The sequence below is a fragment of the Poecile atricapillus genome, chromosome 13 (genome assembly GCF_030490865.1).
Source record: "Poecile atricapillus isolate bPoeAtr1 chromosome 13, bPoeAtr1.hap1, whole genome shotgun sequence".
In the NCBI taxonomy this organism is placed as follows: Eukaryota; Metazoa; Chordata; class Aves; order Passeriformes; family Paridae; genus Poecile; species Poecile atricapillus.
The window spans coordinates 1,500,457-1,522,362 of record NC_081261.1 but is presented as its reverse complement, the minus strand read 5'-3'; the positions used below and the strand labels follow the sequence as shown (position 1 = coordinate 1,522,362).

Genomic DNA, 21,906 nt, shown 5'->3' with positions numbered 1-21,906 from the left:
TCCCCCAGCCCTCAGGAGATGGACACAGGGGATCCAGGCACTGGTGTAAAATGGGTGTCACATTTCAGAGGTGAAAATTACTGCAAGGATCAATTAATTCCAGAGATACTGAATATAAACAAACACTTTATTTGTGTAAATACTTCTGCAAAAGGCTGGAGTGAGGAGATACCAGCTGGAGAAGTGGTGCAATACTCCAGAAACTCAGTAACATTTTCTGGACTAAAACAGTAAATCTGACAGAATCAATGATTCAGAGGACTTGAAACACTTCTAGAAAGGGTCACAATTGTTTTGGCTGAATATCATTGAATACATTATCTACGGTTAATTAAATACAAGAGTTATAATAAACCATTGACTGTGATCCTGCATTAAAGCAAATTTAGTAACATTCACATTCTCTGGTGTTTAGTGCTCCACCTCCAGTCAGCACAGAGCAAGGCTGAGGAAATGCTCCCTTTAGGCACCATTCTCTTCCTCTTATCCCATGAATTCCTACTTTCACATTAACCCAAGAATTCCCACAGAGAGGCAGAGAAAACCAACACTGGCTTTGCTGTGTGGAGCAGCTTTACCTCAGTTTTACAGAGCTAAACATGATGGAAATGCCCATTAACCACATTTACCCCAAATTCAGAGAATCACCACCAGGATGATGAACAAAATTGGATAAAATGGTCTAAACTGTACAGCTTTTACCTCAGGAAGTGTCATTTTCTAGGCTGGTAACACCAATTTTAAACAAGCATGGATGAGAGACCAGGCCAGAGCTGGGAATTCAAGCAGCCACTTCCAGAGCTGGGAATTGGCCTTTGCCAGCCCCTGTGAGTGCAACACCAAAATGTGAATTTTACACCTGCACTGGCAGCAAATCCCCACCAAACCCCGTGGGCACCGGGAGCACCTTTCAATACACAACACACACACGTTTTGGGGCAAATAGCAGCAGTTTTTACTGACCATGTGGAAGATGTGCAGTCAGGAGTGAGCACAAGGCAGCCCCAGAGCTCCCTGGCTGTGTCACAGCCACCAGGCAGCTCCACATCCCCTCTTCTGCCTGCCTGAAGGGAAAGCTCTCAGCTCCCAGCCAGCTAGAATGGGCAGCTTTGTGTTCAAGAGGGTGGAACCAACAATCAGCAACTTGATTTCCATAGTACAGAGTCAAATACACCACGAAAATGAAATCTAACAGTACAAAATGCTTGAGAACATTCTGTTTCCAAGGTGCTAAACATGGGGGCTTCCTTTGCCCCCAAAAATGGGTTGAATACCTCTAGAAACTACCACAGATCACCAAATTCTCTACTTTATTTTTTTTTTTTTTCTGCTTCTGGCCTTCTTTGCAACAGCTGGAAAATATTCTGACCCTTCCAGAAATGCACACAAGACACCAAGATTGTGCTCAACAGGTTTACTCAGACTGGACTCTTAAATGCTCAAGAAAAAGGCACAGATTAAAAGAGACTCTGATGACTCTTTTTGAACACAGCAAATGGAATTGTTGTTTAGAAGGAGAAAAGAAAATACTGCTATGAATTGTACGGGCTGAAAAGTTCAAATCTTCTTCCCCATTCCCAATTATTGGCCTTCATTAAAATGGATCTTAAATTAAATTGTATAAACATATGAAATAAAGTCTCAGTATTAGGAAGTCTTGTTTTTGTTTTTTGTTTCCTCTATGTACAACTCTTAGTATACAATTTGTACTTTCCATTTTACATTTAACTACATCCTCCTGGCCACACAGGGAGAGCCGAGGGTGCCTTGGTGGGAAATGCTTTGCATTTGGAGAAAAAAAAAAAAAAAAAAATAAAAAAAATAAAATCCTGCTTTTTCTTGGCCAGCAGTGCCAGGGGGAGGGAGGGCAGGTTGGGGGGCACCCCTCAGATGTAGTCATCCTCCACGGGCTCCCCATTGACATCACAGTAGTGGATGAAGATGGCCACGACCCTCTGGAACACCCCTTTCCTGACCTGGCGCAGCTCCGAGATCTCCTCGCCGATGGTCTCCATGCAGATGTCAGCTGAGAGCTGCCCCTTCCTCCTCGGGGCGTAGATGGTGGCTGGGGAAAGACAGCAAGGAAAAGGGGGTGTTTCTCTCAAAAATATTCCCCAGCCAGGCTGGTTTTGTGTTCAGACTCAGCAAAAGAGGCAAAGGGGAAAAGCCGCCCTTGATTCCTTAAATTCCACGTTTAAGGAATGTTCTCTCCTGCCTTCCTCAAAGCTCTCCCAGTGCTCATGTCCAAATGTCTGGGAGTGAAATGAATCCCAGAGCATCAGAAACCCTCTCCCTGAGGTCTCTCTGACTTAATTCCAGGTTATCCATCACTTGAATGCTTTATAAACAGCAGCAATTAAAGATAAAGCAGCAGCGTTCTCCTTAATTTTCATGGCTTTAACACCATGACTCTTTTAACATCCTGACTCTTAAACCTTCATATTGAACTACAAGCATCAAGTCAAGCTAAAATAAAATTAAATTACATCATTCCAAAATAAAATTTTAAAAAGAAATTAAAAAATAAAACCAGAGAAAGGCATAGAAAAAAAAATAAAAACAAAAAAATCTCATCCTCTTGAGATTCCTAAACTGGAGCTGGATAAGAATATCCAAATCAGGATCAATTAAAAATACCTCTAATGAAGATTCCAGGATGTTCCTAATTAAGTAATGGGAGAACATATTTTTCTCTGCTACCAAGCAAGGTTTTTAATTGAGCCCCAGGCACTGCCTACCATCATATCTTAGCAGACAAGTTCCTAAATAGAAAAAGACACATCTACAAGAAATTCTAACCCACATCATCTCTGTTCCAAAGTTTACAAGTTCAGTTTTTAACTTTTGTATCAAATTCCTGTGAGTTTTTTGACTTCTCTCCAGCCTACCTTAACAACAGATCTACCAAAACCAGCCCAAGGAGCAGAAAACTGAAAAAAGAAAGGGATGCAAGTTCTGTGAAGAAGCCAAGCAGGTTACTCACTCCTCTCATCATCCTCAAAGTCGTATCTGGCGTAGCTGTTGGGCTCTGCTGTCCTCAGGGACCTCAGCCAGGGGAAGTCAGTGATCATGGAATAAGGAGCACCATCCACAATGCCTGGGAGAGGGACAGAGAGGAAAACACCACCCCTGCAGCACGAGCACTCTGCAAATCACTGATCAGCACACAGCATCTCCTCACTTGATTCCCCCACTGAGCTGAGTCCCCCACTTTCCTCACAAGGAACATTCTCCACATCTCTGGTGATGATGCTGAGCTGCTTCTCTTAGCAAGAGGCTGAGCAGGAGCCCTCAGCTCCCCACCAGCTCTCACCTTCCAGGGTGTAAATGTCTCTGCCCCAGGGGTACTTGGGGTATTTCTTCAGGTCCTCTTCAGTCCTGGTGGCCTCAGGGAAGAACTCGTATTTAATCAGCTCTCTGGGGAGAAGGAGGGAGAGGTTACAGCCAGGAAATGGGGAGGTGGGAGGGAGAAAAGAAAAATCAGAAATCCTAATGCACAATCTTCCCTTTAATGAGCCTGAATCCATGGAAAAACTGCCCCAAGACCTTCACATCAACTCAGCATCCACCCCTTCACTTTGGACAGCCAACAGGGACAGGTTCAGAACTGCTGGATGAGACCCATTGGACACAATTCCCTGCTGCTGGGAATTTTCAGGAGCTGGTACTGATCAAACATCACCTTCCACAGAAACCAACACTATTTCTTGAAGCAAATCACTCTTTTAAAAATCACTTGTTTTGAGCTTTGAAGATAGTTCCCAACTATCCCAACAATGTACAACTGCATTATTGCTGGATGAATGTGATGGTTATTGCTGGAGAATTTATAGGAGTTTCCATATGGGTTTACAGCCTGTTTTATACTAAAACTGATTTTAATGACACTGAATTTACACTGCAGAATTCAGCCTTCAGTAGTAACCAAACTGATTTTTTTTTGTTTTTAAATTTAATTTGGGTGACAGAACAGAGCAATCTGGAGCTGCAGCTGCTCCAGGACACCCTGGCAGAGTCCCTGGAGGGGATGGGCAGGGCTCCCTGGCTGTGCTCAGTACTCACTGGTTGATGTTGGCTATGGTGTCCATCCAGCTGCGCACCCGCACCTTGTTCCGCACGTTGGGGGGGTTGCTGAACTCGTGGATGATGCAGATGTGGTAGGGGTAGGGGCCACTGAAGATCTTCTGCTCCAGAGTCAGCGTGTCCACCTGGGAACAGAGACTTGTGAGCACCACAAACACTGGGAAGGGGTTACAGAGTCAAGAGCAAACAGATATGGAGTGAATCCCTGGAAAATGCAGCAGTGAGAGAGGATTTTAACAACACAAATAAATACAGGACTGAGAGGAGTGAAATTTCTCCAGTGCAGCTTTTGCAATTTATCTTCTTGAGTGCTGGAACTGGATGGGAAATGTCTGATTTCTGATGTCTTTCCCAACTGCTCCAATGTGGAAATTAACTCCATAAAATTACAGAATGGTCTAAAACTACATTCATTCCCCAGAATTTTTGTTATGAGGAAGGGATCAGTGATTTGGGGTTTTATTCCCATCTAGTATTTTTACCACCTTTAAGAGATGTGGTTTCAAAGCAAAGCTAATTTTATGGATTTTATGTACAATCAACCTTCCCTTATTGGCAAACCAAGACAGGAAAGCAGGAGAGGAGCAGCACCACAGAGGAATAAAATCAAACATTCCCAACCTTCCATATCTTAAATGAAGCCCTCATAAATCTTCGTCAGATGATTTAAACCACTCCCTAAATGTCCCTGCTTCCAGCTCCTACACAGCCTGGGAGGAGAGGGTGGCTCCCAGTCCCACCAGTGTCCTCCTTCAGCATCAGGAGCCTCCAGTATCCCAAACTCTGCTGCTCCTCACCCTCACAGGACGTGGGTTCAGGATTTCAGATCCCTCTGCTCACACACAGCTACAAGGAGCACCCAGGTTCTTGCAGTCTGAGTTATTCAGTTTGAAATTAATTCAATGCATTCCAGTTTACAATATCCTCTAATGCAATGAATACTGGAGATAGTGAATTGTAATATTTCATCTATCAGAGTATCTTCACATCCAAGTAGCAGATTCTGCAGTAAAAGCCCTGCTGGGCTCTAAACAACCAAATTTCAGAGTTGTGCTGTGGTAACATTTCCTGCCTCAACTGCAAACCCCCCAGGCAGAGCTGCAGCTGTGTTCACAGAGAACCCAGGCTGGTTCTGTACCTGCTGCATGGGACGAAGGTAAATGATCCTGTTCCTCTCTGGGGGCATCCTGAGGATCTGGTCCAGGACCTGATCCATGTTCAGCTTCTTGCACTGGGCGTAGTCAAAGCGATTCACAACGGGGGCGTTCTCCACCTTCAGGTGCTTCAACACACGGCACCTTGTAGCTGGAAAAGAGCAAATCCAAGTATTAAAAGGAAATAAAAGATCTCAGGAGCCTCCTGTCAGAGAATTTCAAGGCTGGCAGGTTCAAAAGAAGGCAAACAAGCAATATAAGTACCAAAAGATTACATAAGTATATCAGATAGAGCCCAGCTCTTCATTTTTTCCATATTATCATCAGACTTTTCAGCTGTGACCTTGTTAGAAGTGGCCTTTTAAAAGGCCATGTCAAATTTCATTTAATAACCTTTTTCTCCCTCTGTTTCCTTTCACTGAAATGGTCTGTGGGCTGCCACAACTTCCAAAATCAGCTCAAACAGGGAGGATTGGGGAGCCACATAATGGAAAATAAAATCCTGCTCATGTAATCCAAATTTCCTTCAAAATCAATGTGTGTTCTAAGTATTCTGGAATAGAGAAATAATTCCTTTTTTTTCTGCTAAACAGACAGATCTGATATCAGAAGAAAAAGTCTTCATTTAGATGGTGCAGAAAACAAAAAATGACCCAATCCAGGAGCAGTCACACCCTGGCATGTGAAACTAATGCAACCTAAGTGCCAGCACTGCAAACAGATTTTTATCATGTCAAGGAGCAAAAGTATCATCCTGTCAGCTAAAAAACCTATGGGAGAATGAAGAAATGAGAGAAAAACAAGGTACTCAAACTCATTTCATCAACTCCTAATTACTCTATTACCACTCTTCAATAAACATCTCATCTCCCTAATTGTCAAATCATTTCAGCTGTTGATTTTCAGATATTAATCTTTATTAAAGCTGTTATAAGAACCATTCAAAGTGGGAAGCAGCAATATTTGGAGTTCTAATTCAACAGCAATGCAGCTGATGAATACAAAATGAGCAGTGGCCTGACTTGAATTCTTTCAGGAATTTCCAGCAATGCCAGAGGGAGGAGGCAGCCGTGGCATGAAGCACATACCATGGATGAACATCATTTTGGGGCAGTCTTTCAGCACCAAATCTGTTATTCCACAGTTGGTCAATGTGATTCCTACGAGGTTTTTGGACTTCAAAGTCAGTACCTGGGGAAAAAAAAAATTAAAAATTAAAAAAATGTATGAAAGGGTAAAAATGAAAGAAAAAATAAATTAAATTTTACAAGATACAGGAGGATATCAATTAATATAATACAGCTTCAGTTCCCAACAGGTGATAAAGCTGCAGGGAGTGAAGGAACAGCCCTTACCTGAACATGATCATCCTCAATCACGGGGTCACTGGTACTGGTGGATTTGTCAGCTGTCCTTTTCCTCTTGGTGGTTTGCCTTGGCTTTGGCTTTGCTACTTCTGGAAACAAAAACATGGAAAAATCTTTCCTCTGCTTTGTGTCAGGACAGCTGAGAAGAGCCCATGACAACTCTTCCCACACAGGTAAATCCAAACACCTGCCTGGCTCCAAAGCAAAGCTCTCCTTGCTCAAACACCACTGTCAGCTTTGTGCTCAGAAATATTCCCAATAAATAATTTATAGTTGAAAACCCAGGAATGCTGAACCTACACCACAGAAAGATGTGGAGCCAGGGAAAGAAAAAATTCATGGTTAGGTTACACTTGAATCTCTGCAGGAAACAGAACATCCTTGACAAATACAAGACCCAAAATAGCTTTAATGTTTAAATAGTAGAAATTATCTCAAACTTCTGGAAAATCTGCTCTTTGTAACTGTCACTAAGTTTTTCCTAATATTGCAAAGATGCCCAGGTACAAAATCCTTTAATGTTCCCAAGCTCCACCAGGGACCTCAAATTCCTGCTTGATTTAACAGATGAGTCTTTGAAAAGAAATCATCACAAGCACTATTTCCAACAGGAAGAGGAAAAAAATGCCCTAGAATTAATTTTCCGTCATTAACAGATCAAAAAGAGAAATTATTTCTCTAAAACTAAGCTTTCTTTATCAAAACATGTGGCATATGCACAAAGATCTCTAATTAATTACTGGTCCTAACCAGTACATTTTAAATTTAAACCAGACATTTTAAATTTAATAGCAAGATCTCTTCTTGAAAAGTGAACTTCATCTACCTGCAGAACATCTGAGGAGATTTAGGTTTTGTCAACACTTGGGAGCATTAAATAATCTGGATAAACACCAGGATATGAAGTGTTTGAATCATTCCATGTTAACAGAGGCAGGAATTTTCCCTCAATCTTCCCTACCTCCAACACTCAGTTGTGTAAGCAGCACATTTCATCTTTCAGTTTCATTTTACCTGCCAGATATTCCCAGCAAAGAATCCTGGATATATGAGGTTGTGCCAGACCAGGATGATTATTTTGGAAACCAAGTATATTGGAAAGAAACAGCAAGTTCCCCTCTCACATGTGTTGTTTTCTCCCTTCATTCCAGCCCTTCAGGGGTTTTATTTTATGTCAGATGAACAAAACAATAATGTAAAGCATGAAGATGTTTAATAAAAAGACAATTTTTCAGTAAGTTTGATCACTCTGCCTTAAACACTTGGAAGGAGAACCCAGTGCAGGTCCAAAAGCCTGGCTCAATTGTAATTATGATTTTATTGGTTGATAAAGCACCAGTTGTAACCTTTGCCTTCTTGTTCAGATCTAAGTGTAGCTGCTGCCTTTGCAGGGAGGATTTCAATGGAGAGACAACTTCTGTTTCAATGAATCACAGCCTTCACAGGCAGGCAGAGCTACCAAAAAACTGCATTTGCTTTTCAAAGGAGTAAAGCAAATACTGGTTAGGATGTACAGAGAACACAAACAGAAAGAGCTGCAGGGAGGAAAAAGTCAGTGGTGCTTTTAGAAAAGCCTGATTTTACCTGGTGATGCACCTCTGTTCCATCTGACCCTTTCACACCACTCAGGTTTAAATCCCCGCACATCAGAGCTCCCTGGGGGAGCTGCAGCTGCTCAGAGCTGTCTGGTGGCAGCACTGCACGTACTCAGGCTTTACTCTGTGTGTAAATCCTACCTGGCTCTGACACCAGAGGCACGTGGGACAGTCTGCTCCTGGCCCTGGTCAGGGGTCTCCGTGGATACTCCTCCTTGCAGTCCAGCTCCCAGCCCGAGGGCTGCGTGCTCTGCTCCTGGCTGCCAGCCCCACAGGCACTCCCACTAGTCCTGTCATCCCCAGGCTCTCCTGCAGCCCCACAGTCTGGCAGTGTCCTAAGTGCAAAGTCTGGCCCGTCCCTGCAGGCTCCACTCGTGGAGGGGCTCTCCCCATCACACCCCCCGCTCGTCCTGTGCTGCGCGGCCTTGGAGGAGCACCGGGAACAAACGGAGCTCTCCTCGTGCTCCCTCTCGCTGGATCCATCCCTCCTGCAAGGAGAGCAGCCACACTGCCTGGACTCCTCCCCAGCTGCTGGGCTGCTGTCAGCAGAGTGGCTCTGGGCTGCCTGGCCGCAGTCAGGACTGGGAGAAGCAGCGCTGCAGGAGCTGGGTGTTGCCGTGGATGCCGGGGCGGTGCTGCCGTAGGAATCCTTGCTCTTGCTCCTCTCAGGCATGTCACTGGCTGCTTTCATGTCAGCTTTGATCTGCTCACTGGTCACCTGGCAGCCCTTCTCACAGCTGCTCTCCTCCACGGGGAACTGCTTGGCCTGGCTCCCATGGCTGGTGCTGCATCTCTTCCGCAGGGGAGTCTTGCCCTTGCCGCTCACTGCAGGAGCCAAGGGAGGGACAACAGTGAGAAACCTCCAATAAAGGACAACAGTGAGAAACCTCCAATAAAGGACAACAGTGAGAAACCTCCAATAAAGCTGAGTGTTACACAGGGCAGCCCAGAGGACAGGGACAATCTCCCCAGGAATGGGAATTATTAGTAGTTGTAGCTGTTGCTGCATCTTTCTAACATCTTGCAGCTATTTTTTGGAGTGATGTGCTGGAAGGTTTGCCTCACAAAAATACCAAATTGCCCCTGTTCACACAGGCACAACAGTATGAAAGACACACTGATAAGAGAATCAAGGAATATGGAATAGTTTGGGTTGGAAGGACCTTACACCTCATCCAGCCCCACCCCTGCCATGGCAGGGACACCTCCCACTGTCCCAGGCTGCTCCCAGCCCCATCCAGCCTGGCCTGGGGCACTTCCAGGGATCCAGGGACAGCCACAGCTTCTCTGGGCACCTGTGCCAGAGGGGATTTTTTTTTCTAATATCTAATCTAGAGAGGCTTCTGTTTTCTTAAATATGAGGATTCAAACAGGAACAGAGACAGGACTGAAGTTCACCTTTCAGCAGCAACCCTCAGCTCCCCCTCCTGGGTCTGGGCAGTGCTGCCAGCAGGAGCAGCAGTCGCAGCTCACAGTGAATAAAAACCCACACAAATCATAACAGAACTTAATCCCAGGATCCCTGAGGTGGGAAAAGCCCTCCCAGCCCATCCAGCCCCAGCTGTGCCCCATCCCCACCTTGTCCCCAGCCCAGAGCACCGAGTGCCACCTCCAGCCCTTTCCTGGACACCTCCAGGGATGGGGATCCAAACCTCCCCTGCCAAGGCCTGAGCTCCCTTTCCATGCAGGAATTCCTCCTGAATATCTGTCTTAATCCTCTCAGCTCATTACATTACCCAAGCCCCAAATCTCCAATACTGGCAAGTACAAAAGTTGATGCAAATTCTCTCCAAACAGATTCTTTCCTCCCTGAAACCAGAGCTGACATCCACACTGTGGGCTCACAGGCTTGATAAATACTGTCCACTTGGGAATCCTGAAGAGGAGCTGCAGGTTCCTGATCAGTGCAGCACCACCATTTATGTTTCTGCATGAGATCTGTGACTGGAGCTCAAAATACATCCTTGCACCCTCATTCTACATTCCAAACTAAGCAAGAAATGCACCTGAACCACAGGGAAAAACTGAAGCTTAAGAAGGAATGTCACACACCTGAAGGCTCTCTGGGTTCCACTGGATCCCTGCTCTTCTCTTCCCCATCTGAGTAACTCTGTGCAATGCTGTTGGAGATGCAGGCTCTGGAAGTGCCCATGTTTTCCTCCTCATCCTCACTGTCCGAATCATGGATGGTAATAGGAGTCGCTTTTACAACAGGTTGAATTCCACTTGGTCCTGAGAAGGAGAAAATCAACATTTCATGTATCAACCAAGCATGGATTAAAGGGCTGAAAAGGTTTTTGCACTGCTTGAGAAGCTGGTAAGGAATTAATTGGAGTCAATTTAGCTGCCCATTCTGTGGGTCCCTCAGTGAAATCTAAATGGGAGAAGAGAAAAATGCTGCATTTCAGCATTAAAACATTCTGGTTTGGAAGTGGAAGAGTGTCACAATGCAGTGTTACTTCATGTTGTTGGGATATTCAGCACAAAATTATATATATTATATATTTGCAAAAAGTGGCAAAAAATAAATCATGACTGCCTTGTGTCACTAATACAAATTAAATTAACACTGGAACAGGTTGTGCTGGCTTGAGAGAAATCAAAAACAACCCAAGTGCTGCAATGGAAGAACTAAGGCCACAAACACCAACAGAGCAACAGGACAAGTCCATTCAGGCCTTCTGACTTTGATTATACTGAGCACAAAAATTAGGCTTTAAGCTCAAGGTATTTCCCTGCATATGCAAAGAAAGCTCTGGGCTGTGACACAGAATAAATTCCATCACAGCACTAAGCTGTGCTGACATCATTATGCAAAATCAGACAACCCAGCTGAAGCAAAACATCTAAAACCAGACTTTACAGTGGAAAATGAATCCCTCAGAGAGATACCAAGAGGTGATTTCTTCCCAAACCCAGTTACCTGCTTGCTCCTCATCCACCTCCATGGGAACAACAGCCTGGCTGGGAGCTGGCAGCTCGTCCTGGCCCTGCCCAGCAGCCTCCCCTTCCTCCTGTGCCACCTCCTCCATCTCATTCAGGGCTGCAAAGGGGAACAGGAGGTCAGGAACAGGAACCAGAATGAACAGAGCCCTCCAACACCCACGAGAAATAAATAATAACTGCCTTGATTCCCTTGGTGAGCCTCTGGGCTGCACAAAATCTCTCACAGATTTGCTCTACCTCTCTGTAGACAAAGCCCAGCCTAACTTTCAGGGTTTAGTTCACTCAGCAAAGATTAAAGCTCCACACCAGGAGCTGGAACAGCAACAAGCTTTCAATATATATTCCTGTCTTCACCAGGAGCCCATGTGAGTGGGAAAGCAGATAAAATCCCCCTCCAAAAGCTCCCCCAGGATTACCCTCAGCCCCAATCTGCTGCTCCTCAGCAGGGCCCTCCTGGCGCAGCTCGTTCTCCTCATTCTGCTCGTTGGGGTGCTGGTGGTTGTTGTGGTGGATGTTGGGGTTGTTGTTGTTGTTCTGGTGGTTGTTGTTGTTGTCATTGTCATTGTTGGAGTTCTGATTGCTCACCAGGGCAGAGGAGACCCCAATTCCTGTGCCTGCACTTAGGCCCACACGAGCACAGCCCTGGAAACAAAGAGTAGAAATTCAGATTTGAAAACATGGACTCGGTATCCCAACATTCCCTAAAGGCAACAGGAAAACCACTCTGCTGGAATTGTCTGGGACAGCACAACACTAACAGGGAACCTGTCCCTCAGATTCCCTGACTGCAAGGTCCATCTGCATCCCCTTGCAGGCTGGCAACCCAGAACTCACACTGTTAAACTCCTAATGAAAGGGGAAGTCCTCAAAGCACTTCATTTTAATCTATTAATTGTGTTACTCTATTAATTTGCTGTGGGATCATGACATAAATACAAACAGCAGATTTGTATTTATGTTGTGTCTTCTCAGCACACAGCAGCCTCGAGGCACCATTAATGACCAAAGGAAGCAGGTTTTACACTTCCCATTGCCTGCCAGCAGCTTACCAAGCTCGTGTAACACAAGGATTTGTGTTACAGTCTGACAAGGGAAAACGTGAAGAAATACAATTACTACTATTTGAAAGCACTTCAAAAGGGAAACACTACCCCCATTTCACCCAGCAAAAAATCATAAAAACCTCTTAGTATTGAAAAGAGAGGCCTAAGAGGAAAAAAACAATATAAAAACAGCAGCACAGTGAGGTATGAGCAGAGATCTTGAGATAATCACTGGTTTACTTTTGATAGAATCAGTGAGTTTTGTTTTCTGGCCACACGTTCATTCCTTGCCACTGCTCCCATTTGCAGAAGCAGCACATCATGCTAAAAGCAACTGCAAACCAAAGTAATTCATTACCAATCTCTTCAATTAATGAGAACTTTGAGAAGAATGCACAGCAGCTGGAGCACACCGGGTTGCCAATGCAATGAAAACAAGTAAAAACCCTGGCAATGAGAAAAAGCCAAACCATTCCCTGGAATTTACCTTTGGAGGCTCTCTGAACATCTGGTCCAGAGAAATAAACTCCAAGCTCGGCAGTAACTCGATGAACTGACTGAAAGAGTCCAGCTTGATGGCGTGGCATCTCACCAGGGTCAGGTCAACCAGGCGGGTCCACCTCGAGTGGTCTGGGAACACAAGAGAAGCCTTTCCTGAGGGATTCCCACCTCACTCCTTGTTTATTACCCCCTTTCTTCAGATCTGAGAGCAGCATCCTCTGGATCTCCATCCTGCTCCCAGCACCACCATGGCCCCAAAGCAAGCATCATCTACTGTACTTACTAACAACAGAACAAGCAGTACTAGAGCAGAGAAATTCTGGTTTAGCACAGAAATTCATATAATAGCTCTGAAATTTCAAAGGTGTGCAATACCTGTGATCCAATTATTTGGGTTATGTAGATGTGGGCAGTTGTAAATGACCAGATACTTGATGAAAGAAAAAACTTCATTTACAGCTTTCATACCAATATCTGTAATAATTCCTGGATTTTCAACCACATCAGCCAAGCCGTACCTCACCAAGTCCGTACTCGTCATTTTACCTATGAAAGAGAGGAGCAGACACAGCAGTAAATTTGCCTTTTATAGCAGGATTTTCTAACTCCTTATTGATCAGATTATTCCTTTAATAAAGCTCAGCTTTCCCAGTCTCAGGGAGTGAGGAAAACCAGATTTGGCTGTAATCAGCAGCCTCAATACATGCAACATTAATATTCTAATTAATCACTGGGAACGTGATTGAAAACACAGCAATCTCTGTAATCCTTAGGTTTTTTATGGATATAAAAAGTGTCATACACTGTAGTAAAAACTCATCAACGTAGCCTAGGTGAAGAGTTTCAAACTGTGGGAATTCCAGTTCAGCCATCTTCAAAGCAGAAAAAACACCATCTTTGGTCAAGGAAGGCTGGATCCGCACTTCGTGCAACCTGCGGGGAATTCAGAATTGCTCCTATCAAAAATCAGCCCAAAACACAGAAAACACTCAAGAAGGGGCCTTGTTCTAACAAAATAGAGAATCTGACAGGACTCAGAGGGTATTTGCAATTATTTTAATCAGAGAACACTCTAATTATGCAAAGTTTATATGTGTACTCTTTAAACTTTGATGGTGTTTGTGAGGTGCCTCTGCCCAGGGAGGCAAAGATTTAATTTCAGATAAGCATTGTTAAAGTGAGAGGCATGGCTTTGAAGCTGGAGAAGAATAAATTCCAAACTTCCATCCCTCTGTCTCGAGGGATGTGCCCTGTAACAACTGTCCCACCCCAGACCTCGTGGGGTGGCAGCCCAGGGTGTTTTGATTGGGTCTGAGCCCCTGAGGTTTCTCCCTTGCTCTGTCCTTATTAAACCCTGATCTTAAACTCTACCCTGGTTCTGTCCCACAAAACCCACCACCCTGCCTCTGCTCAGAGCTCTCTGTCTCTGGAGTTAAGCTGAGTTTGTTCTTGTGGTGAACAAATGGTTTCCTGAGCTTAACCAAGCAGAAGCTCATCTCATTGAATTCTCAAGCTGGTCACCAGTAACTGGAGCCTCCCTGGACATGATCCTGCAGCTGTGGCTCTGTCCCTTGGATGTCATTTCTCAGACATTTAGTTTGAAAAAGGAGAAGCAGAGAGAGATCTGAAGGGAGGTACCTTCGTGCAGCAGTTATGATGAGGTAGCCAAGATCCACTTCAAGTGCATTCTTGCAAGCTCCCAGAACTATAGTGTGCAAATTCCTGAAACCACCTGGCAAATAAAGAACACCCTTCTTACACCTGAGCCTCACATCACAGCCTTCAGCCCTACACATTTTCACCAGTGTTGTCTTCACCTTTTTTAGCAAATCAAGAAAACAAATATCTGCACCCAACTCCTCCAATCCTGGTTCTGCTCATCAACAAATGCAGCTCATTCAGAGCTAATTGCAGTTAGAATATCAGAAGTATACTCAATACAGAGCATATTTAGCACTACAACCATAGTTCCAAACACTCAAACAAGAATATGCTACAGACAAAAAAAATCCAGAATTTCCTAAAGCTTTAATATATTTATTTATTTTTATTTAAATATGAGGGATTAGGAATTTCCCACCTGATCTCCAGCTGTCTTCTACCACGTGCTGGATAAGTCCTCCAAGAAATGGAACACGGACCAGTTCCAAGTGCTCCAGATTCCTGGCAGAAGCCAGGCCTGTCACCAGGGGAACGTACTTCAGAGAGTTTGTGGGTCCTGCACACAACAAGGCCAGAAAGACAGAGCAGATTGTTCAGTTCTCCCTGAATTATCCTATGGAAGAACTAAAACACACCCACACATATCCCTCTAGAGCAGGAAGTCAACAGAACCACACAGCACCAAGAAAGGGACAGGACAGGGAAAGATTTCTGTCCAACACCACAAATCAAACAAGGGCTGCTCTCAGAATGTGGAATTCCAAGACTTTAACAGAACCAGATTTCCTCCATGCTCTACCATCCCCTTCAGACAGGAAGAATCCCTCTTACCAGCACAGTTCCTCATGACAAAAGCACGCAAGCTGATACAAAGGAAATCTTTAAAAGGCTGTGGTTTGGTGAGTCTCACCCACTTCAAATAAAGGTGCCTCAGCATTGGGATACAAGGAATCTCAGGGACATTCACCCCTAATAATACATAAACAAAACAAACAAACATTTTAAACAAGCTTTAAACCAATCCACTGCATGACAAATTCCTGGCTTTCAAAAGGAAGCTTTTCTGTGCTTTGTGGCAAGTGAGAAAAGCTGTGAACACTTGAAACACAAGTTCTTCACCTTGGTTTGTCAGTAATTCTTTAGAACTTGCCCTCTGCACCTTCTATCAAATATCCAACTAAGATCTCCAAGGTGCCACAGCCCAAACTCCCTCTCCTCCAAAGAATTACAAATCTGCAGAGTTTCAAAGCCTTTAAATCCATCCACCTTTGTTGAAGCCAACTACTTCACCACAACCACACTCACCTACTAAGTGCAAAGTCTGAATTTTAGCTCCTATAGGAATTTTCAGCTTGTTCTCAGGAGGAATTGGAAAAGCACCATTACGATTACGAAACTTCCCTAAAATGTGGACTTGGGGCATGTATGTCCAAATAGCTTCCACCAGCTCTAAATGAGAGGTCTCAACACCCTGGATAAAAGGAAGCAAAGCAAATGCTCTAACACCAGTTCAACAACAACATCCTCTTAACCATGTAAACTACAGAATGCAACATTATTTCACTTTTCATTTCTAGCAAGACTTGTCTTTTTAAAAGCAGAGGGATCAGAGATTTAATTCCTCGCTGGGCTTAGGAGCACCTGGGATTTCCAGTGGTGCAACTAAAAATAGTTCTCATTAGCAAACGGGGTCGCAATTAACTCCTCCCTGTGCAGCCAGGCCTAAACCAAAGCCCTGGAAGCACCGAGTCCCTGCCACAATTTTTAACAGTGCTGAAGGAGGTTCTCTCCCAAGCCCAGCCACTCACCAGCAAATTTGGACAGGCCTGCAAAGCCTCTAAAACTCCAGGAATGCTGAAAGCTTCGTGGCCACGGACTCGGCGCCTTTCCAGATACCTGGGATGAAGACCATAAAGTTGTTCAATGTCTGGCATCTTCCTCAGCAGCGTTAGGAAGCTGGAATCAGTGAAACCTAAGACAACAACAACACATTTGGTATTGGTGTGGCAGCAGACACTCATCTGTGAAGGGAAAGCCAAACACACTTCTCTCTTTATGTGGCAGTTCTGTGATGTTGGAAAGATGCACTTGGTGAAGCAATAGCTTTTCTTTTACTTCCACAATCTAGAAATCATAACCTAAATATTCCTCTGCCTTGAACTTTGCAGGCTTGCTACAGGTTTCCTTCAGAGGAGCTGCATGGCTGCAGGGTTCACTCTCTCCTTCCTCACATGAAGCTTTGTGGGTCTATTTTTCCTGGAATTCCATTTATCAACACCATGGCTCAAAAAAATCCCAGCTGGATCCCTTATTTCAGTTCACTATTCACCACAGCTCACATTTCTCACAGAAACAGGAAGGTTTCTTAAAGCAAAAGTTTATTTTATTCTAGTGAAAGCACATAAAAAGGATTTTAACTGGGTGAGTTACTTGTATTTACACCAATTTTAGGTTAGATCTAAACACCTGCTTAATACCAGCCACAGTCAATCTCAATTTGCAAATCCTCTCATTTTCAGAATTCCCTCATTTTAGCTGTGCTCCCCACCAAATCCGAGCAGTGCAATTTAAACCCAACAGAAATCCTGGTACTCACAGGGTTCACCCAGATTGACAAATTTATCTATTGATCTGCAGGTGACTCGAAGTGTGACATCAAAACTTATCCTTACATTGTTAAGTGCTGGCAGATGAGTTGCTCTTTCACTCCACTGTATTTTTTGCTGTCTGCATGCAAACAGCCTCTTCATGGCATAACCCCTGGATAAACTCCCTTCCAACAATCAGACAAACACAGATTGTATTGACAGGTGGCTACAGAGCACTCCCAGTCACAGAATCACAGAATGAACTGGCTTGGAAAAGACCTTTGAGATCATCAAGTCCAACCTATGACCTAATACAGCAACACCCCAAATTTGTATTTCCAAGCAGACAGAAACTCGGCAAGCCATTCCTTGAGGCAGCCACGCAGAGGAAGGGAAGATGCAAGCAAAGGCAGGTTTGTTCTGCACAGGTGAGTGGCAGGGAGCAGCAGGGGGCTCACCTGTGGGCATGTACTCCCACCAACGCCCCGCACACAGATCCACCACCTTGACCACGCGCAGGTACAGCGTCACGGCCTCCTTCAGCTTCCTCGACAGGCACTCCATGCACATGATGTCCTGCAAGGGCAGGTACCTGGGGAGAGCAAAACCAGCCCCTGCTTCAGCACAGCTGCAGCTGTCCCAAACCACGGCCTGGCTGCAGCAGTGGGGGCATTTCTAACTCGGCAGGATGCACACGGAACCGTCGGGACGCGCTCTCGGTAAACGCGGCTTTGCTAAAGCAGAGTGACTCAGCAGTTTCTGACACTCAGTATGGAATATTCATACAAATATTAAATGCACAGATGACTTGGTTCTCTAGTAAATTATAGAATTACAGAATGTTTGGGTTGGAGGGGACCTTAAAGCCCATCCAGTGCCATCCCCTGCCATGGCAGGGACACCTCCCACTGTCCCAGGTGCTCCCAGCCCCATCCAGCCTGGCCTGGGGCATTTCCAGGGATCCAGGGCCTCCCCACCCTGACAGGGAACAATTCCTTCCTTAAAGTTAATTTAAACCAGCCCAAACCCTGCTGACCAAGCCATTTGCCTCAAGAAGTTTGGTTAAGTTACTTTCTTTTTCTAGCATATACTGCAAACTCAATTTCCAAATATTTTTTCCAATGTTTTCCAAGAATTTGTGGGTGAGGCATTTGTTTTGGATAATAGGACTGAGTGAACATCTGGGAGAAGGACTTTGCAGTAGGGGAGATCACATCCTCATCCCAGATCCCTTCTGCAGATGCAACAATTCCCAAACAATCATCTCAACTGTGCCCTACCCAAAGTGTATTTCTGCTCTAAAATCAGTATTTATAACAGAATTAAATCACTTATTTCTTTCTTCTTCATTCTAACATTCATGACACTCACATAAATTAATCTTCAATTTCCAAATGAATTTTGGAGACTGAATAAACCATTTGTCCTCCCTTTTTATCCACCAGTCCACTCGTGGTTACATCCACCATTTACTGTGTCACAAACGGGTAAAGTTGGAGGAAAAACAAAGAACTCCAAAATAACAAGCACTGAATTGATTTCTATCAGGCTGCTCACCGAAAGATGTGGCAAAGCACTTCATGAGAGAGTTGGTTCATGTAATCTTTTGGCTCCTCAGCTTTGGTAGACTCTGCCCCTTCCCTGCTCACCGCGCTCGCTTTCACAGTTTTCCGCCGGGGCCCCATCTCTGCACCGAGCTCTGCTGGGAGGAAACGGGCACAGAGTTATGAAATTCAGGGCAAATGAAACACAAAAGGGACACAGCAGAGGAGGGGACAGCAGCTAAAAAAAAAACAAGTTGTGGTTTGATGAGACAGAAGGGCTCAGACAAAACCCGAGGATTATCAGGCAAACCGGACAGACCCTCCCAGCTGAGGGAGTGATGAAGAAAAACCACCAGAGGTTTAAGCAAAGATCAGTTCTTTTTGTGGATAAAAAAATCTTCAGAGCTCCCTCCCTGAGATCAAGACAGTCACAGGGGAGCTGTGCAGAGATCACCAGCCCAGCACCAACAACAACGTTCCAGCGCAAAATAAAAGTCCAAAGTCTCTCCAGCAGGAAAACAATTTCTTTTCCCTTTTTGAAAAAAACGGGCTCCTGCCGATCACTCTCCAAAAATGCCCCATTGGAAGTCCTCAAACCAGCTCCTCCTCGAGGTGAGAACACCAAGCAAAATATTCAGGTTGCTGAGTTAAAGATCAAAGCCACAGAAAGTCTCTGTTTGAAAGCAGCGTGCAGGATCCTCTGCTCCCTCCACACGGGCACTGCCACCACAATGTGTCAATGTCTCAGGTAAAAACACCCAGTTATCACCAAATAATCAACTGAAACAAAGATGAACTCAATGCTAACAGGAAATCACCTTCTACCCATGCTGAGAGATCCCTTCACGACTGTATCTGGCGAAGATTTATTTTATTCCAACACAAGAACAAGAATGAGGAGGGCAAAGCATCACCAGCTCAGTGAACCGGGGTTTAACAGGTTGGATAACGAAATTTAGTGAGATTGAGGAAAAACAAGTGGTTAAAAAAGGCAGATTTTGGAAAAGCTTTCCGCAAAACCTCCGTTGCAGCCTCTCTATGATGCCAAAATTTTAAATATTGACAGCTTCACCATGATTTAATTATTGTAAAACATGTGGTTTCATACATTCTGGGTGTGTTTTAAGTTATTAACTGCATGTTGCCGTGATTTAATTTTGAAGGGGGATATTCAAACAATAAAATCCCCACCTTGTGCCTGTGAGCAGTGGGAAATGGATCTCTGCTCCTCTGGACTGGGGGAATTCTCCAGCCAGGAGTGAAGACCCTGTGCTTGTTTTTCTTTTTGGGGCAGGCTGGAAGGGCTGAGTTTGGGGTGATCAACCTCACCCAGGCCAAAATTAACTATTTACAGACTGAGTTCCAGGGAAAACATCGATTCCCAGTCACCTGGGATAGCTCCATTTGACCAGAGGATTGCAACACAAGATAAAATCCTCCAGACTGGCACAGCCACGATGCGCTGGGCACAATCCAGCAGGGAAGAGAGGGCAAAAGGACTGGCACAAAAGGCAAGAGAAACAAAAATATTAACAACCAAAGCAGGAAAAAATCCTGGAAGACACAATTCCAACGAGCACAACCCGCCCCTGCCGTGAAGGGGGGAAGAAGGATTTGTCCCTATGAGTCTGCAGTTTCTGCACAATAAAAGCTCCTCCTGGGGTTATTTTGAGCTAATGAGCACAGCTTTGACACCTCATTCTACGTTAGCGAGCTGACCCCGTTTAAAAATAGAAAGCAAATAACCACAGCCAAAAGAAAGCTTTATATATTCAATAAAGCAAACTGAGATTTTGCGGCCCCCACCTCAATTAATTCCCGACAATGAACGTGGCGTGAAACAACAGCTCGACACGCTCTATTCTTGATGAGTGAATACCCCACGGACCTTAAAGAGCTTAAAAAACCACGGGGAGGCTCCGCAGAAACGAAAATTGTGGAAAAACGCGGCGAGAGCAGCGAGGGCCGGCCCGGCAGGCGCGGGGTACAGAGGGGCGCTCCCGAAGCGGAGGGGAAAACGCCAGGCCGAGCCGATTTGTGCCGAGATAAGCGAAGGAAAAATGGGTTTTCCATAGCCCCGGCACCGCCGTTCTCTCACGGGGGGGCCCGCGGGGCCTGTGACAGCGGCGCCGGCCCGAGCCCGCGGGGCCGGGAGGCAGCGGCAGCCTCCGGCTCCCCGCCCCGCCGCCCCGGGGGCCGAGCCGGCCGCACCCCCGTCCCCTCGCTGCCCTCCCCCGGCCCTCGCTGCCCTCACCTGCCCTCGCTCCCCTCGCCGCCCTCGCCCCGGTTGTGGCCGCGGGGGAGCCCCGGCCCCGCTTCCTGCGCGGCCCCTTCCGCCAGCGCCGCCGCTTCCGCCTCCGGGCCCGCTTCCGCTTCCGGCCCCGCCGCCACCCTCAGGGGCCACGGCCCGGCCCGGCGGGCGCTGGGGGCTCCCAGGGATCCCAGGGATCCCAGGGATCCGAGGGTTCTCAGGGCTCCGAGGGTTCTCAGTGCTCTCAGGGCTGCCCGGGCGCTCAGGGCTCTGAGTGTTCCGAGGGTTCTCAGTGCTTTCGGGGCTCTGAGGGCTCTGAGGGTTCTCAGGGCTGCCCGGGCTCTCAGGGCTCCGGTGCTGCGGTTCTCAGGCAGGGCTGGGATGTGGTGAGGGCGTTCGGGCAGAGCGCAGTTCCAGCCACAGATGGGCCGAGCTGGAGGGACACACGAGCATGGAGCAGCCTCGGCTCTGCCAGCTGGGATGGGACGGGCTTGAAGGCCCTTCCAGCCCAAACCATTCCATGATTCTGGGATCATCCAGTTCAACCCCTGGCCCTGCACAGACCCCCCCAAACAATCCCAGCTCCATCCCTGGAGCGCTGTCCAGGCTCTCCTGGAGCTCTGGCAGCCTCAGGGCTGGGACCATTCCCTGGGGAGCCTGGGCAGTGCCAGCACCCTCTGGGGGAAGAACCTTTCCCAAAATCCAACCCAAACCTCCCCTGGCCCAGCTCCAGCCCTTCCCTGGTCCTGTCCCTGTCCCAGAAGCTGCAAACCCTGAAAAATCCCCCCTCGGCCTCCTCCAGCTGAACAATCCCAGCGCCCTCAGCTGCTCCTCCATGGCCTCTCCAGACCCTTCCCATCCCCGTGTCCCTCCTTTGGATGCTCTCTGGGAGCTTTCCAAGGGATTTTTCCTGGAGAGTCTTTACCCTGGCCCCAAAAGGCCCGCCAGCTGCCTCCCATGTGGATTTGCAGGTCTGTACTTAAGCCATGTTTTAATCACTGTATTTGGGCAGATCCCAGCAGAAATCACCATTTCCTCAACATTTTCAAGTCATGTTTCATGCAAACCTCAAGGGATTGGGCAACAAGGCTCGTTCATCACCCAGCAGACTGTTTGCGAGTTATTTTTTGTGAGTGACAACACGCAAAGACTCAGCAGTGGTAATCCCAGAG

General features: G+C 46.1%; 1 protein-coding gene across 4 annotated transcripts; it reads right to left on the bottom strand.

Moving 5' to 3' along the window:
* Positions 1-106: 106 nt before the first annotated feature.
* FBXO38 (F-box protein 38) lies at positions 107-20,832 on the bottom strand. 4 transcript variants are annotated; one of them, XM_058848483.1, is made up of 22 exons: positions 20,738-20,832; positions 18,497-18,638; positions 17,398-17,531; positions 16,160-16,323; positions 15,657-15,822; positions 15,183-15,320; positions 14,770-14,907; positions 14,328-14,421; positions 13,492-13,622; positions 13,065-13,235; positions 12,676-12,818; positions 11,562-11,787; positions 11,123-11,242; positions 10,252-10,431; positions 8,341-9,024; positions 6,593-6,693; positions 6,326-6,428; positions 5,222-5,388; positions 4,063-4,208; positions 3,314-3,417; positions 2,984-3,097; positions 107-2,065 (listed from the first exon to the last, which is right to left on the bottom strand). In XM_058848483.1, exons 2-22 carry the CDS (start codon positions 18,622-18,624, stop codon positions 1,887-1,889), a joined length of 3,531 nt encoding a protein of 1,176 aa, XP_058704466.1. In that variant the 5' UTR covers positions 18,625-18,638; positions 20,738-20,832; the 3' UTR covers positions 107-1,886. The 4 variants fall into 4 exon arrangements, with proteins under 4 accessions (XP_058704466.1, XP_058704467.1, XP_058704465.1 ...); XM_058848484.1 differs by having other exon boundaries at positions 18,497-18,641; positions 20,738-20,827; XM_058848482.1 differs by lacking the exon at positions 20,738-20,832 and adding an exon at positions 20,290-20,712.
* Between the last annotated feature and the right edge of the window lie 1,074 nt (positions 20,833-21,906).